Genomic DNA, 15944 nt, shown 5'->3' on the forward strand with positions numbered 1-15944 from the left:
TTGAGAATTCGTAGATGATGCTTCGAATGAAGGGTGGGTTTCAGTGCTAGTTTTAGACAGGGTCTCAAGTATCACATGTTGCCCTCTCTCTGGCTGGCCAGGTTCACTTTGAGCTCAGATAAACCTGCTTCCACTTTCCAATAGATAGTCTTACAAGAGTGGCCTCCAAGGACTGTGAGGACAGCATTAGCCTTTGACAGTTGAGGTGTGTAACCCACAACTATAGTTTTAGCCACTTTTTCCATTGTCTACCAGCTATTTCAGATTGTTGCTGTTCTATGCCTGACAATCAAGGACGCAGAAAAATAACCTGATAGAGAGAAAGGACACAGTGATCACATCCTTTCTTCTTCTGTATGTTCTGGATGAGGTTTGTTAAAATTCCAATATTGCAAAAAGATTTATATAAAAGTCACTGTGCAGTGTTCTATATAAAATGTCTAATCAGAACTGACCACCAGATAACACTTCCCGCAATCCTCATATGAGAAGCTTGAGCTTTTTGTTTTGACGTTTTCTTTTTTCTTTCTTATGTTTTGCTATATAAGTTGAGAGAAAGATATTTAGGGCCATGGGTCTGCCCCCAAAATCTGGGCTATGGATCTGATCAATCAGTATTAGTGTGTGCATTCAATAAAGTATTAATTTTTTACTATGATCGATATTTTGGCCTTTGGTGGGGTCGGCCATGACCCAGAGTACAGGTGCTGGGACCTTGCTCTATCCACTTAGTGATGTTTATAGCCTTGTCTTACACTGTTATCTGCACCCCCCATATCTGTTGACTATTTTATTTTCCTGATAGAAGCTCATGGTACATCTTACAGAGGTCAGTGAGCAATGCTCCTTTGGTGACATTGGTGCAGAGAGGAGAACCCCACAAGCAGCATAAGGGTGCCTTCACTAGTGGCTCCAATATTTCACTTTCCTCTGCCAACTGGTCTCCACATTGTTCCTAGCACCATAATGATTTCAACTCGTTCTCCTAAGGGATTTTGTGGCAACTGTCGAATGCTAAGCATAAGGCTTCATGAGTGTTCCCCTAACACACACCCATGTTGTAACCTACCATGCAGGCTATTTCTTGATGTGATTTCAAGCACCTGTACATAATGAGGAAGGAGAAACTTTTGACTGGTGTGAAATCTCAGGAATTTTTAATGGCTAACATTGGTAAATGAGGATAAAATCTAGTTAGGATGAGACATTTTTGGGCAAGATATGAAAGGAAACATTCATTTAGATGCATAGGAATTACTAATGTTTTTATAATCAAGCCTTGAGGAAAATTTGGATGTGGAAACAGGAGGTGCTCAGTGTCTATGCCCTGGGGAAGTCTCCTGGAAAGGGCCCCTAAGCTTATGCTCAGTACAGGGAGATCATTAGCAGGGAGGCAAAGTCTGCTCCCCATGACATCAGCTGTCCCTTCTTGGCCATTCTATTATCTCCTAGAGAGTTCTTGGCATCCTCTGTGATGTCACCAGTGTTGTAGTGACAACCAGTGCCCTAGTTTCTCTCAGTCCAAGTCTGGCAGATACATCGTCAGCCATGTTTTCCCATCTTTGCAAGCGTTTTGGGAGGGGGAATGTCGATTGTGGAGAGACTAGAGTGAAGGAGTCTGGCCTTTCATCTCAAAGTAATGATGGACAAAGACAGCGCTTCTGGGGAAGGTGTAGTAAGTTCTGGGCAGTTTATGTCGAGCTTCCTTTCAGGAGGATGCAGGCTTAAGCTGACCTTTCTAGCAATGGGCCACAACAACTGGAGCATCTGCAAAGGAATTGAATTTCCATGAATATCACAATTCTTGAAAGTCAAGGATTTCAGAACTTTAGTTTCCCCATCCCCACAGGGAGGATATGGTAAGGCCAATGCTATTGTACTGTGAACTTCTGGCCTTTACTTTCACAGTGCATTTGTTATGTTACATTGACATAATAGCACCATCAGGAGTCATGGAGGGTCCACCTTTTCTGAGTTTAGACAGGGCAGCAATGTACTTCACTATCATTGCTTCTTTAAACACAGTGGATATCTGACAGAGTAACAGGGAGAGAATTGTGCTCCAGGCAGTAACCTTATGTTCTAGGACCTCCTCTGATTTCTTTTAACTGGCAGGGTCATCGGCACCTTTATATATTAGAGGTTGTGTGTTACACACATTTTTCTAAAATATCAAAACTGTTTGGAAAATGTGGACCAAGATTCAGCCTGTAACCTATTGGCACTTCTGGGGCATTTGGTGCTTCCATTAGGGGAATTGATAAGTCTGTTGACCATGTCCTCCCGGGAATGCTTTTTAAATGCAAAGTTGTTGGCCTAGAGTATCAGGGTAGGACATGTGAGTGTCTCCAATCACTCAAGTTTTGTGGATGGTGAATTTATCATCTGACTTCTGAAACCACAGCGGTGAGGGTCCTGAAACCAAGTTGTACCCTGTTCAGCTGATAATAATCCTGGAGAAGCCATCTCCGTGGTACATGTAAGCACGTGATGTCCGGAATAGGGAACACCTGGCTGCTTACATCTCTTGGTCTCTATAGAGTAGTGGGAGAACTGAGATCCACTGAGGAGGCCTCTTAAGCATAGACCAATCGCCTAGCAATGACACTGGGTTCTAGGCTTGTTCTTCTGTTTAGGCCTCACTTGGTCTATGTACACTCTATGCATTCTCCCTATGCCTGCTCACTTGTGTTCTTCTACCTACAGACGCTGGGAGAGAAACATCATCCCCTGGAACTGCCATAAGCAAGAAGCAGGCCAAGAAGGAAAAGGAGAGGCTGATTAAAGAGCTGCAGCTCATTACCGAGGAGAGAAATGACCTGAGAGATTGCCTGAGGTTTCTGACAGAGAGATCCATGAACAACAGGTATGAATCACTCCAAATGCTCTTGTTTCATTCCTGTGTCTGCAAGGTCACCTTCATCTCATCCTATTAAGGTTTTGGGTTCTAGAAAGCTGTGCCTCCCTAATCACCCTGTGCTAAACCTCATCTCCCATATAGAGGAGATTCAGAACCTGACCCTTCCTGAGGAGTGAGATGGACAATAGACTCATCTGCTTCCATTTATTGAAAAGCAGGATTTGTGGTCTGAATGAAGAATTCAGGGATAAAGTCAGGGAGAGTGAGTTCCCAGTGTGCATTTGCAAAGCCCTTGACAGCTGGTGGCTTTGCAAGATTGTAATTGCAGTGAGTTTATGGAGAGTCTCTGTACTTGCTAGGCAGGTGACTGAGTGCTGGGAGATCCAGGCAGCAGCCTGAGGGGCCTGGTCCCAAACTGTTCATCTCAATGCTTGACTAGTAGTTCTCAGGCTCAGGCCTGTTTGTTATTGTCTGTGTGTCTTACCCTCTGAGACAGCAATGGTGCATGCATTTCTCCTGGTTCTCACAGTGCTCTCTGTTTCCATATTTGTCTTTCTCTTTCTCTGACTCTGTTTGCTTTTCTCTTTTTTGTGGGTGTGTCTCAGTCTGTAAGTCTGTGTGTGCATACATCCAAATGCATATGCACAACTTTTATATGTTTATATTTCCCTCCACACTTGGAATCTAGGGGTCTATGTCTTGGCCTGAGTATTTACCTGTAACACTTTCATGGTCATGTGAATGCTTTGTTCTGGGAGCCCCACTGTCAACAGCACAGTTCTTTGTCTATGTGGCCACGTTTGTCTGTACATTTGTATTCCTTGTGCAGATTATAATTTTGTGTTTATATATGGTCTGTTATCAGGACAGGAAAAAAGAAATCACCGGTTTCTGGGTGTGTTGGGGGTGGGGGAGCAGGGAGAGGTGTGGCCTAGGCTCTTGATAGCTCAACTGGCTTGACTGCAGATTTCCTCTTGATTGATGAAAGGGAGCCAGGGAACTCTCCATCTGGATGCGGAGCTTCTGGTGACCTGGACTCAGAAAAAGAAGTTTCTGAAGCTGAAGACGATCCAATATGTAGAATTCAGACAGTGTCCTTCCAGGACTGGGGTAGTACAGGACCCACCCTGAGTTCATATATTCCTAAATGCTGATGTGCATTGTATTCTATCATTTGGGGCCAGGCCCTACTTCAGGTCAAATCCATATTTTGAAGACCTGGATAGAATGGAGGAGGCGGTCATGTCAATTCTGCACAACTTAGAGATGGAGAACACTGAGATCCATGAGAACAACCATAAGCTGAAGAAGGAGATTACCTTCTCTACGTAAGTAGTGGTCAGAAAGGCTATCACTTGTGGATTGGACATTTCTGACTTTCTTTGTTCTGGATTGGACAGTCTTCAGCTCTGGTTCTATCTCTTGTGCTGTTTACACATCAGAGTGCCAGGTTCATTAGGACTCAGTTTTCAGTTTCACAAAAGACTGTTCCTCATCCCAGGATTGTCTAGGCATCTTCAGAAGGCTCTAGATAGAACAGTACTGATTGAAGTCATCAGAAGGATATTAGGCTGACCTGGACCTCTGGGGTCATACCAGGTTTTACAACACTCAGTGTGTGAACCACATGGATAGCATTACCTTCCCTTGGTTCTACTGACCTCCTTTGAGGGTGTTTGCCCACTACTAATTGATGTTGCCCCCATGCATTGGGCTTTCATGGATAGCTGTAGATCCATTTTTTTTGAGAGATGTGGACACTAATTGGTGCTTGGGCCAAACAATTTATTCTTCCCTGAATTAACTCTTTGTGGTTTATGCAGCAGCCTTATATGTATCGAAATGAATTCTATTAAGTCTTCATGGGTATCTGGGTCCTGGTGGAGTTAGTGGGACTTGGGAGTGGGAATGGGAGAAAGGGGCAGTATGATCTTATTATGCAGAATGTATTTCCAGCAACCTGCTCAGCCAGCTCCTGATGGAGAACACATGTAGGAAGAAGTTGCTCCCACTGAGGCAGGAGAGCAAGGAGGTACATCTTCATTGGGCACCGATCCAGAAATATTTGGTTGACTGCAACAAGAATGATAAAGACCAGGAACCTCAGGACCCAGCATCATCTGGTAGGGATGAGCAGCTGTGTTAGCTTAACAATATCTGATAAAATTTGCCAATTTGATTCATCTTTGCTTTCTCCTACCACCTTTCTAATTTACACTCACAACCAGCCAACCACCTCATGCCATGGAATTGTTCATTGCTCTGCCTATGCACAATTATTCCAGGAAGTTAACCACTTTTCAGAAACTGAATTAATTTGCAAGTATAATTTGCTGCTCTTTTTAAAGCTGCAGTCTAGAAATGGTTACAGATGAAGAACATATCACATTACTGAATATCCATGTGATAGATTGGATGCTATGTAGAGTTTTGAACAAGTTCTTGGTCCTATGACAAATGACACTCTGTGGTCATGTGACCTCTTGTGTATGAAGGACCTTTCCAGGATAAGAACCAAGTGCAAATGTCCAATTAGTACTTGTCATTGGCTTTAACCTTGGTGACATATGAATGTCTCCTTTCTTCCTGCAACCCATTGCCCTGTTCTTGGTTTGCACTGGTATAAGTCTGGGTCCCAGATTGGCAGCCCACATTACTTTGAGGGTTGCTGGAGATTTTGCCCTGCCCGCAGGGTTAGCAACAATGATATCAGTTAAAAGGTCTATGTTGACTGTAGAATAGAACTGAGGTGGTAGAAGGCAGCATTCTGACAGCTGGCTTGCATTTCCCCACCAAATCAGTGTCTGAAAAACTGCCTTCCTCTCCCAGGTCTCAGAAAGTGCAAGAGAGCTGGAATTGGACACACACCAGGAAGAGAGCTTCCTGAAGAATAAGTTGCTTTCTCAGGAGCTCCTGATGACAAACATCCTGAATGGTAACAACATATTTTAGATGAATATTCTTCCTCATAGTTAATTTGTCATTTCTTAGAGACCCTTAATTTATATATCACTAAGCCAGCCTGACTGATTGAGGTTTTACTCCCTTTCTTTTTCAGAAAACACCACTTGAGAGACAACTTGGGAGACTGCCTTTCATTATGTGTGCTAGAGGAGAAACAGCAATACATCTGTGCTTCTAAATATTCCTAAATGTTCTTGTTACTATTTTTCACTTTTCAAATACTTTAAAACATTTATATTTATTCATTTTCATCCTGTTTCTTTGTAAAATGTATTTCCTATGAATAAAAATTGAATTCTATCTCTTGACTCTTAAGACCATCTTTCTTACTCAAGGGTTCTGTCCCCTCCTGTGGACTTAGAACTGACAGCTAGAGATGGATCTCTGCATGTTCCATGGAGCCTGGGCTAATTAGTGAATTCAAAGTCACCAAGGGGTACCCAGTGTGACAGTGTCTTTTGTGTGGATAATGAGGCTGTTTCTCAGACACACACTTTATGATGTAATCACTGACATGCTTTACCCAATTGTTAGGGTCCATGTGGTTCTTCAGAGAGAGCAGCAGATGCTCTAACCTGTGAGTCATCACCACAGCTCCTGCAGGTGGCTTTTGTTATTCCACATGAGGTGCTGTATTAGGTGGACAGGATCACCTACAATTAGAGGGATCTCAGGAGATGTGTACTCACAGGGAACTTACTGAGCTGTGCATGCTCAACGTGTTAGGTTGTCAGGCATCCCTACAGGGCTCTGGTGTTCCCACTGCTCATTGTGGGTCAGGATCATCCTCCAGCATCACTTAGTGTCCATATTAGAGCAGATCTTTCAGCTGTTGTCAATGATGACCATATGTGTTATGCACATCTGACAAAATACAGAATAGAAACTAGCTTCCTGTAGGCCAGCTTGGCATAATGAATTCTTTGATAGCAAGAAAATTATCTTAATCTAAGCAGTTTAGGGAGGAACCTCAAGAGCATCCATAGTGAATGCAGCCTGCAGCTGTGAACACAGGTTTCCATTGGAGAGCAGGCCTGTGCAGGCCCAGGACCTAGGTGGGACAGTTCAAGCTACCCTTTTTCCATGACCAATCTGGGATCGTATTGAGAATGTATTTTTTTCCAGGTGACAGATTTCCAATTTATGAAATTGAACTAACTTTCTCAGAGTGGATGTTACTCAGAAAGTTAAGAACACCAGGAATAATCCAGAATGTCCACAAACAGTTTCTGTCACCACAGGGCTTTTAAATCTCAGCAGCTAGAGAAGCAATGTAGTCTTTGGTTATTGTTAAGCTTAGGTCTTCTAGTCATTCATTATAAGCAGACCATGGTACAAAAAGAGTCATCTGTGTCACAATAAAAACTAGTCGGAACTACATTTACACCACACTATCACATTACTACTATATTGGAGGTTCTCAGGTATGATCTTAGAAACTGCGAGAGGCCTGAGTCTTGCTACACACGCATACTTTATAAGTCTTCACAACACAGTGTGATTTGTCCTGTTAATGCTACCTGCAGTCTACAACACCTTGGATAATTTCTACTGACATCTGTGACGTGAGGCAATAGTTCATGTCATCCCTTACCTGAATAAACTGTCCTTAGAGTACAGCGTAGTCAGAGGGGCCTTCATTTCCAGTCTTCAGACAAGTCTGTCAGCCATTGTCCAGTGCCTGTCTTCAGATGTCCACATTGTCAGATGAGTGTCTTCATCCAGCCTGCCCTGTAATTTTGTAGAACATTAATAGGGTTCCAGCCCTAGGATTTAATTCAGTGTTACGGTACTTGCCAAATATGCTCAAAACCTAGTTTCCACCCTAGCCCTGTATGTCATAGAGGAAGAAAATAAAGAACCCCATTGCCCTTGAAGTTTAGCCTCCAAGAAAAGGAGAGCCTGCATACGGCCTTTAAGTAACTCTAAGCCCCAGGTTCCCCGCAGTTCCCTCCATCAATTCCATTATTGTTATATTTTCATTAATGCTCACTTTATTTTTGGTGTGCAAGGAATGTGTACCATGTCAGTACAGTGTCTCTGTGTGTGTGTGTGTGTGTGTGTGTGTGTGTGTTTGTGCACACATGAACTCACTGTAAATTTTTATAAAATCACTCAGAAGTCCCTAATGAAAACTGTCCAGGTGCATGCAGACTCATGTTACTACTGTCCCACGGCACCTGGCACCTTGCAGGGAACACTGAAATGCTGGGCTACTTTAATACAGCCTGAAACCAGGGTGTGCATGGTTTTCAGTGAGATTGTGATGTCATCAACACTACAGAGAGCAGCATAAGCTTCATTTATTGATGCTGCTCTTAAAAAGGTGAGGCAAAGCCTCATCCTATAGAGAGTCTGGTAGAATTTGATGGCAGGAAATAAACTCAGGACTAAAATCAATCAATTACAAACAGAGAGAAGAATACAAAGAGTCAAACAAAGCAAGAGTGGTTTTTTGAGAAGATTCACAGGAGAAACAACCCCCTCCTCAAACTAACTACACACCAGGGAGACAATACATAAATTAACAAAATCAGAAATGAAAAGGGGGACATAACAATAAACACTGGGCGAATTCAACAATCATTAGAGATTACTTCAGAGGCCTTTAATCCAGAACACTGAAAACTCTGTTTGACATTGGTGATTTTTCTACACAGATAACAATTACCAAGTTAAATCCAGATCTGGGAAGGTAACTGAATAATTCTATAAGACAATAGATACAGTCATTAAAGGCTGCCACTTCAAAAATTAAAAAAAAAAAAAAACATATCAGGTCCACATGGCTTTAATGCATCCTTTCAACCAGACTTCTAACGTAGACCTAACCACAATAGTGCTTCAATTATTCCACTGAATTGAAAGAGAGGGAACATTGCCAAACTCCTTTTCTGAGGCCATAATCAACCTGGTGTCTCAACCACACAATAGTAAACATGAAAAGGGAATTAGAGAGAAAGTTCCATCATGAACATTGATGGTCACTGATTCATTTAAATACTCACACTCAGAATCCAAGATCACATCAAACAAATCACCTACTATGATCAAGTAGGCTTCTTCTCAGGGATTCAGGAGTGGTTCAATATAGGAACATCCACTAATGGAATATACCAATATAACCCCACTGAAAATAAACCACATTCTTATCTTATTAGATCCTAAAATAGTCTACACACTTTGCTGTTAAAAGTCCTGCAGAGTAGAGGGATACAAGGTACATACCTATGCATAATAAAAGCAATAAACACAAAGCCAATAGGCAACATCAAATTTAATGGAGAAAATCTTATACCAATTTCACTAAAATCAGGGCCAAGACAGAGCTATTCGCTCTGTCTATATCAATTCAAGATAGAACTTGAATTTATATCTAGAACTCTAAAATCCATAAAGAATGAAGGAGTTACCAATGGGAAAGAAAAAGGCAAATTATTGCTATGTGGACATAATGCGAAAGTATAAGATATGCCAAAGGGTCCACCAGAGGACTTCTACAGCTGATAATCATCTTCAGGATTGTGACTAGATACAAAATGAACTAAAAATATTCAGAAGCTGTACTTATTGAAATGATAAGCAGGCTGAGAAGGAAATGAGGAAAGCAAACAGTTTATACTAGCCACAAAGAATATAAAAATACATGATCTAACTATAACTATTCGTGTGAAAACCATATATATTGGGGTTGGGGATTTAGCTCAGTGGTAGAGCGCTTGCCTAGGAAGCACAAGGCCCTGGGTACGGTCCCCAGCCCCGAGGAAAAAAAAAAAGAAAACCTTATATAACATGGTCTTGAAATCTGAAATAAAAACCAGAGGAAGTTATCATTAGAAGGAAAGAAATCTCATGCTCATGGATAGCTAGGAATAAAACCATAAAAATGGATATTTTACCAAAGTTATATATACATTTAATGCAATTAAATGAAATTTTAACAAATTCACATCAAACTTGTTACAGGCTTGTTTTCAGACCTTGCTTTAGCACTTCTTAAGTTCATCCAGAAAAACAAAAAGCAGAGGATCTTTTTTTTTTTTTTTTAAGCAGAGAATCTTAATTTGGGTTTCTATTACTGTGAAAACACACAGTGACCAAAACGCTTTTTATAAAGGACAACAGTTATAAAGGACAACTTTAATTGGGTTTTAGTTACAGTTTCAAAGGTTCAGCCCATTATCATCTTGGCAGGAGCATCATGGCTTCCAGATAGTCTTGGCATTGGATTGGCTATGGGTTTCCAACCTGTACTAAATGCCAACAGGAGAAGGCTGTGTCATGGGAAGCCAGGAAGAGAGTCTCAATTCTCCCACAGTGACACACTTCCTCAGACAAGGCCACATCTATTTCAACAAGGTCTCACTTCTTCATACTGACACCCCGAACCTTTGTTATTCAAACAACCTCACCTTGGATAACTAAAACAAACTGTTAGAGTTGAAGAACTTGAGGAGGTATCACTGTTCCTGATTTTAAATTATAATATAAAGTAATAGTAAATTCTCTTTTCAAGTGGCCTTGCTTATCACAATTAAAATATCTGTCATCCAGACTGTTCTTAAGATTTTTAGAAGTTACTTCTGAATAATTAGCATCATAACTGTGATATCTAGTATCAGTCCCAACTCTAAGGGATTCCTCTATTACTGCTGACCTTGTATTTAAAATATAATCCCCCTTTTGCATCCTGAATTAGCACTTTCAAATGACTAAGATTCAATCCATATTTTTTGATCCTTTGAATCTGATATTTTTTTTAGTAGCTGATGTCAATCTTTGCAAAAACTTAGTGAAGGTTTTTTTTTAGGCATTTTGGTAATTGAGTTGGACCTCTTCTGTTAGCATTGATTCCATTGCTCTGAAAATTTTAAAGCCACTACATGACAGGGAGCCTAGGGGTATTCATCCAATTCAAGCTGGCCTTAAAACTCAGTATTCCTTTACCTAGCAATGCTTCCTGGGAAATATCATTGCCTCTCACCTGATCTTTGTTTGTTTGTTTGTTAGTCATAGGTTCCCCTTTCCACCATGTTTACCATGAAACTAAAGACCAGCTTCCAACAATGTTGTTGCCCAACTTTTCCAGTTTCGATGTCTAATTCTGTTCTGAATTGTTCATGAATTTACCATCTACTTCACATAGATGTAATGCATCCTACAGGAAGGGATGACTTATTTAAGCTTACTAAAATCTAGCAAATGAATTCCATTTAAAATTTCCATAGCCTTGGCAGTACTAATTGGCAGTACTCTGATCTGTTTTGTGATATTATTTCCTATAAAGACCTTCCGGAGCTATTGGCTGTTCTCTTTAGTGAGACCAGTTTTGAATCATTATTATTTCTGACCACCCACTTGAGCAGAGATGGTAACATATTGTCTGTACTCAATGACAACAATTGAAGAATGAGAGAATAGCACCATGTTCTGAGAGGACTGCTCTGAGATACTGAACCCCTGAAGCTACACAGGAGAACGTGTGATCCATAACCACAATCAAGAGGGCCAAAGTCCTTCAGCATCAGGACAGAGAATCAATCTGCCTTTGTATTGAGCCACACCAAGTAGGACCAAGGCAGGGGTGAAGGAAGTCAGTGAAGAACTGTTTGGAAAAACTGGAATTCACAGGCTAGACAGGAGACTGGCTGGGGTGACCATGTTAAGAACTACCAGAAGAATATTCCTGACTCCAGAGTGGTCCCTGTTGTTTACTAAGCAAAGCTCAGTAGGGATTTGAGATCCTCAAACACCCATACTTTTCAGAACTTCCCCCCACCTCCCACGTCTCTACTGAGCAGTATTTGGAACCCATTCATTCTTCCTTGCCAGGTCTTGTATCTTCATATCTGAATCTCGGAAGTCTTCTCTTTCACATGTGCAACTCCTGTCCACCTCTCCTCATTTACTCATTCTCACACTACAAGTCCCAGCTCCCCCTGGTGATCTGAGGGCCTCACTCCCTCCTCCAACTCCTTACAGCCCCTTCCTGTTCCCTCTCTCGTCTAGGTGTATCTGTAGTCCTTCTCCTACAAGGTCAGGCTCCTGAGTCTAAGGACTGCCTCTTATTCTTCTCACCCAACATACAGCTCGGTACCAACATCTCTTGGGAACTGAGGGACAAATTATCTTCTCAGTAATTATTGGCTCTTAACATGTTGGCTTGACCAACATAAACTTTTATTAATACCACCCCTTTAAATCAATCCATTTATTGTGCCTCTAGACCAGACATTATGCTAAGAGCTATAAAAACAACCACCTATATAATCCTCAGTATAGCCCAGTAAGGAAGGTTCTATTGCTTTCCTATTTTCCAAACACTGCAAAGTTGAAGTGACTTTCCCAAAGTCACAGGGATCAGAAGAGTTGAGCTAGGCTCTAGTCCTGTGCCCTGGCTCCCGACTCAATGCTATTAAAACTCTGCTGAGCCTCTCACATCTGCCCCGGAGATGGAGTAAGAGCTGGAGATAACTAGGAGCTCTCTTAACTCATCATGCTAGCTCAATGACCTCTTAGCATCTGCAGCTGGGGTATCACCATGGTTTTCTTTCCTTGGATCTCTGTGATGGGAGGAGCTTGCTGGGTTCTTTGACTCCAAGCCCCTTTTGAAATCATCCCGCAGATTCCTGTTACAGAATGGAACCTGGCCTCTCTTCTCTTTATCCCCATTTTCACATTCACCCAGGTCGAGGCGTTTCAGAAGTGCTCCCAGTGTCTGTATTCTGGAAGAACTCACCAAAAGCCATGTAAGTGTTGAGGGAAGTCAGGGCCAGAGCAAAGAGCCACATGGTGGAAGGCCAGTTGCTCTGGGGTCCTGTGACAGGATCTCTGTGCTCTTCTGAAGGGCTTTGCATAACCCTTCTTAGATTGTGAGGCCTTGTTACCACGCCCATCCATGTGCAGTCCAGTGGCTTAATCATGAGATGACAAGGTGCTCTCTCTGCTCCATAGAGCTCCCAGGAGTCTGATGGCAACTCAAGCCAGACCCAGCCTCAGTTCAGGCTCTTATAATTGGTTCCAGACTCAACTATCAGATTACAAATGATCTCAAACGTGTCCCACAACTTCTTACATAAGATCTCTCTCCATGGCACCCTAACCTCAGTCACCTTAAGCTTTCAAAAGGCAGGCCCATCAAACTGCACCTTCAGGCATGGCTAAGCTTTGGTCTGAGACAGGGAAGGCTGGAAAATTTGGAGCAATGCACAACTCCAGAGCTGCTTGCTGTCCTGGGAGGTTAGAACACATCTACAACTTCCCTGGACTAGGGGGCCAGAGAAATCTGTGTTCCTAAGTCTACAAGTAAAGTTAAATTGTGCGTAGTTCTCTTTCTCATGCCTAAATTAGATGCCCATACTTTTGCCAAGTGGCCAGGCTGCCTGCTATCTACCTTTATACTCAGAGGACTCACTACTTTTAATCATGTTTGGAACAACTCTTTCTATGCTAAATCAACTCCATCTCTCCAAAGTATCCATTTGACTGACCAGACATTTGACAAAGTGGATTTTTCTCCACAGTAAAATAAAATGCAAAGATTTGAAATTGGAAACTTGGGGGTCTTCAGTCTCTGATGTTTGTGAAATGCATCTTCTTACCTTTCCCTACTTCCACATGGTCCAGAGAAAACAGCCAACCCATTTGATGACACTGGTTTCTAAGTTTTGTTTTAAGGCAGGGTCTCATGCACAGCTGGCCTTAACTTCTGATTCTCCTGTCTCTAATTCCTAGGTGCTGAGGTTCCAACATGTACCACCACACTGAGGTTTTGTTTCTTTTCTTTTTCTTTCTTTTTTTTTTTTTTTTACCTTTATTAACTTGGGTATTTCTTATTTACATTTCGATTGTGATTCCCTTTCCCGGTTTCCGGACCAACATCCCCCTAAGCCCTCCTCCTCCCCTTCTCTATGGGTGTTCCCCTCCCCATCCTTCCCCCACTACTGCCCTCCCCCAACAATCACGTTCACTGGGGGTCCAGCCTTGGCAGGACCAAGGTCTTCCCCTTCCACTGACGCTCTTACTAGGCTATTCATTGCTACCTATGAGGTTGGAGCCCAGGGTCAGTCCATGTATAGTCTTTGAGTAGTGGCTTAGTTTTGTTTCTAATGTGTGTTTGTGTTAAGATGTCTAGTCTTGTCTGGATCTACACCATCTCAGCCACACCAACAGCCTCTCCGGGGCTGTGAAGGAAAGCACGGTCTTTTGTTCCTATGCTGCCCTCTGCTGGATACCAGGAACTACTCAGGCCAAGAAGACTGTGGTGTTGGTTCTGGTTGATGCCATGGAACCGTAGAACAAATTGTTGCTTGATGAAGTGAGGAAGCTCTTCAGAGCGTGCAGAATTTAGGAGTGACTGAAAGGCTCTGGCCTTGGGAACACCCCATCCTGAAAATGTGAAGATGCCTTAAATCACCCTGAAAGATGAAGGTATCATTTTAAAAGTTGTTAGTTAAAGTGCATCTTCGATGCCAAGAATATTAAAGCAGTGATTTGGAGAACCTTTTAGAAACTTAGGCCACATGAATACTACTTTGTCCACAGTGATCTTCAACAAAAAGTTTGGATCAACAAAAGAATGTCCAAGTAAATAGATGTCCAGGTCCCATTCACAGTCCCTTCTAGTGAGCTGGAATGGACTCTGCCCTGGCCATTGGGATTTTGGGGAAAACACCACGCAACTCTTCAACTTTTAGCTAATATAAAAATCTTAAAATAAGCAAGGACACAGAAAATTGGATGGCAAGTGTAATTTGTAGCTGGGAACCTAGTAAGACACATGTGAAAAATAGATCAACACTCGGATTCCTCGGACTGTGAAGAACAGGCATGCTACAGCTGTATACATGGCCTGACTTCCTCTCCTTTGTCTTGGTGCTCTTCCTAGGGTCATGAAGCTGCCCTCAATCGTGTGTAGATGGGAGCAGGTGCACATACAACACACTCACTTCTGCTCTGAGGAACTCTGACCATGTTATACCACCTCCCATTGGTTCCATGGGCTGCCTCACTCTTGCCCTAGAACCTTGCTGCTCCACCTTGCCAATGGCAGACCCTCGCCTATCTGGTCATTACCCTCCATCTGACTATTTCACCAAATCACAACAGCATTCAAATTTGTCCTGGGGTTGACTGTGTGTGTGTGTGTGTGTGTGTGTGTGTGTGTGTGTGTGTGTGTGTGTTTATGGGGGAGGTAACACAGACACCATACAAAGCATGTATGACTATGGTTATGTGTATATACAATGAAGACTGACCTGTCTTATTGGAGTGGAGAATGGACCTTATTTTTATTCTATAATGCCATTTCTTGCAGCATCTGTTAACATGATATTCATGTAACCACCACGGGTTCTTTCAGTATCTGTTTGGTATACTTAACTCCTGCTTTTGGAATATCTCTCTATGTCTTTTCCAGTGTGTGCATGTGTGTGTGTGTGTGTGTGTGTGTGTGTGTGTGTGTGTGTGTGTGTGAGAGAGAGAGAGAGAGAGAGAGAGAGAGAGAGAGAGAGAGAGAGAGAGAGAGAGAGTGAGTACTGGGAGTGTATAATAACCACACCTTCCTTCCTCCAAAGAAACTGCACAGCCCTCTAATATGCAGAGTGGAGGTCTTAGCCACAGTGTGGGGGACAGGAGAGAGCTTTCAATCAGGAAGGACTTTTGTGGTTGTGGGTGGGGCCAGGGTGAGTTTGTGAGGCTTGGATCTTACCCTGGCACCAATACAGGAAGTGCCCAGGCTTTCTAATCAGCGTCTCCAGATATGGAGCTAGAGGGGAAGGCGACAGGTGAGGCTTAAAACCCGCCAGCACTCAGAGGTCACAAAGTGGAGTCAGACTCTGTGTTACTAAGCACATAATCAGGGTTTGGCTTTTAGATCCAGTCTGAAGATTGTTGTTAACTAATATGTTTAGGCTTTTTTATTTAGCAAAATTATTCACAAGGTGAATCAACTCACTACTTTCCCAAACGTTCATTTATTCCCTTCGCCATTTTCCATGTCAGCTTTCTTTGAGAGTGACAATTTCATTTTATCTCCAACACTCAATTACTATAGAAACCTCTTCTTTAAAAAAAATCTAATGTCTGGCACTGCAAAAAGGAATTTAGGAGTTGCCCGTGG

The 15944-nt window shown here is 42.3% G+C and overlaps 1 protein-coding gene across 5 annotated transcripts; it reads left to right on the forward strand.

Moving 5' to 3' along the window:
* The first annotated feature begins 255 nt into the window (after positions 1-255).
* On the forward strand, positions 256-6132 carry Dlg5l16 (discs large MAGUK scaffold protein 5 like 16). 5 transcript variants are annotated; one of them, XM_087594342.1, is made up of 6 exons: positions 256-370; positions 2707-2866; positions 4045-4188; positions 4817-4983; positions 5690-5795; positions 5919-6124. In XM_087594342.1, exons 2-5 carry the CDS (start codon positions 2856-2858, stop codon positions 5752-5754), a joined length of 387 nt encoding a protein of 128 aa, XP_087450468.1. In that variant the 5' UTR covers positions 256-370; positions 2707-2855; the 3' UTR covers positions 5755-5795; positions 5919-6124.
* The last annotated feature ends 9812 nt before the right edge of the window (positions 6133-15944 follow it).

Source organism: Rattus norvegicus, chromosome 19 (genome assembly GCF_021556685.1).
Source record: "Rattus norvegicus strain SHRSP/BbbUtx chromosome 19, alternate assembly SHRSP_T2T, whole genome shotgun sequence".
Classification (NCBI taxonomy): Eukaryota; Metazoa; Chordata; class Mammalia; order Rodentia; family Muridae; genus Rattus; species Rattus norvegicus.